The following is a 1890-nucleotide window of genomic DNA, read 5'->3' as shown; positions in this document are numbered from 1 at the left end:
CCTTCGATTCGGGCCAAAGGAAGGACGTATTTGTCGGCCGCATCGGAGGAGTCTTCGGTTTTGGATGGCCTTCGTCGCGGCGCTGTGACGTATGTGGCTGACAAATTTGGCCTTCAGAGGACCCGGCCTGCCGTTTTGGACACAGTCATTATATACATGCTACATGTCTTCTTTTCTGTTTTGGGTGTATTTTCGTGGCAATGTTACAGTGACACCTACAGGCCTGGCATAGTAATTAAAGTGTTGGGTCATTTCTGCATTTTCTTGTGGAAGTAAACATTCCTAGAAACAGTGCTGTGTTGACAAAATATATTTTTTTAGAAACCACAAAAAATAATTGTTTTGGAAAAACTTTTTTTTCTGTATAGACAAGGCCTATGAGCTAATAACTACAACAAACTTATCCTAGATGTCTAGAGACTTCAGAGGTCGAAATTCCACAAGTCAGATGTTTTGAACTTTAGGCTCTTGGTGGTAAACAGCTCCTTCATTTCACTTGTATTAACCAAGGAACTTCTTGTGTCAGAGACCTGAATGGCACCAATGAGGTAAAAAAAACATCTGACTGCAGATTCTAAGGCAAATAACCATTGAACCAATGAACCATTCTGCTACCTACCAAATAAGTCATCCTTTGCCAAAGCATAGAGGATGCGGGAAGCTCCGATGAGATTGCTCATTGCAGCGGAAATTGTTGATGAATAAACTCCAATGATGACAAAGGGATGCCAGACATTGATTTCTTTCAGGAAACTGTAATCCCTCTGAAGAAGAAGCCTGTAACAGATTACAGAAAAAAGATTAATAGATTAACTCTTGTGCTCAAATTATTACTTAGTCAGTGTTTTCATTTGAAAGGGCAGAGATGAGTCAGAGCCAAAGCCAAAGATTTTTTTACGATTAAAAATGTTCATTTGAGTGACAGTAGTTTGCGAAGTTGCACAGTCTTTTATAATTATTTTTATCGCTTGTAAGTACGGTGTATGTGTTTGCTGTCTGTTAGCAAAATACCTCTGGATTCACTGATCAAATTTTAAACAAACCTTTAGAAAATAACTAGTGAAAATGATTCCAAATTTTTAAAAGCCAACCTAATTCAGAATGGACGTCAGAGCGAACAGACCTTAGAAAACACAAAAATTGGTATAACTCAATTTCAAACTCTGACATTAAGGCAGTGGGCATTATGCATTCTTCATGGAATGCTAGACCATTTATGTATAATTTTTATGTTAATTTGATTTTTGTTCATTGTGCTTCCATGCAACAACTTTTCAAGGTCTTTATGCAGAAAGTCATCCAAACAAATGTGGATAACTTAGCAACATTTGCTTTGTCAGACCTCAACAAAAATAATTAAACTTGGTAAAACATATTTGAAAAATGCAAATCGATCTAATTAAAGCAAACTTAAAAACTGGATGACAGAATAAGGGAGATTAAGTGAAAATCACAATAAGCTTTGAACAAGTAGATGAAGTTGAAAGTTCAATTTGGTGCAGGTACAATACATCACACACGGATAACTGTGGAAAGAAAAAGCAGCACATTTCCACAGTCATTTATGATACAAAACCAACATGTTACTTAAAGGAGTAGGGGAGATGGCAGTCATTAACTTTGTAAGAAATGACCTCAATGGCATTGAAGAAAATTTCTGGGGTTTATGTTACGTACTGATTTAGTTACATTACACATAGTATGGTTTGTTTTATGATAGAACTGTAATAATTGTTAAATGTGACTTTTGATTAACTTGTTCTATTAATACAGTAGGTACATGCCTGATAACAAATACAATGCATATTGAACTAATTTTAATCATTAGAACAGGGCTTATTGGGCAGGACTCTGACAAAGACACCCCCCAACTGATGACGTAATCAATAG

General features: G+C 36.2%; 1 protein-coding gene across 1 annotated transcript in view; it reads right to left on the bottom strand.

The window, feature by feature from the left end:
* The window catches only part of LOC106527157 (solute carrier family 12 member 9), a gene marked incomplete at its 5' end in the record, with an annotated part of 91294 nt that extends 90517 nt beyond the window's left edge, over positions 1 to 777 (bottom strand). Inside the window, 1 exon segment of the mRNA XM_014021958.1 lies at positions 620 to 777. Coding sequence (XP_013877412.1) covers positions 620 to 777 — 158 coding nt within the window.
* Between the last annotated feature and the right edge of the window lie 1113 nt (positions 778 to 1890).

This window comes from Austrofundulus limnaeus, unplaced genomic scaffold (genome assembly GCF_001266775.1).
Source record: "Austrofundulus limnaeus strain Quisiro unplaced genomic scaffold, Austrofundulus_limnaeus-1.0 Scaffold311, whole genome shotgun sequence".
Taxonomy (NCBI): domain Eukaryota; kingdom Metazoa; phylum Chordata; class Actinopteri; order Cyprinodontiformes; family Rivulidae; genus Austrofundulus; species Austrofundulus limnaeus.
The sequence above is the reverse complement of the archived record's forward strand: the minus strand, read 5'-3'. Positions and strand labels throughout refer to the sequence as shown.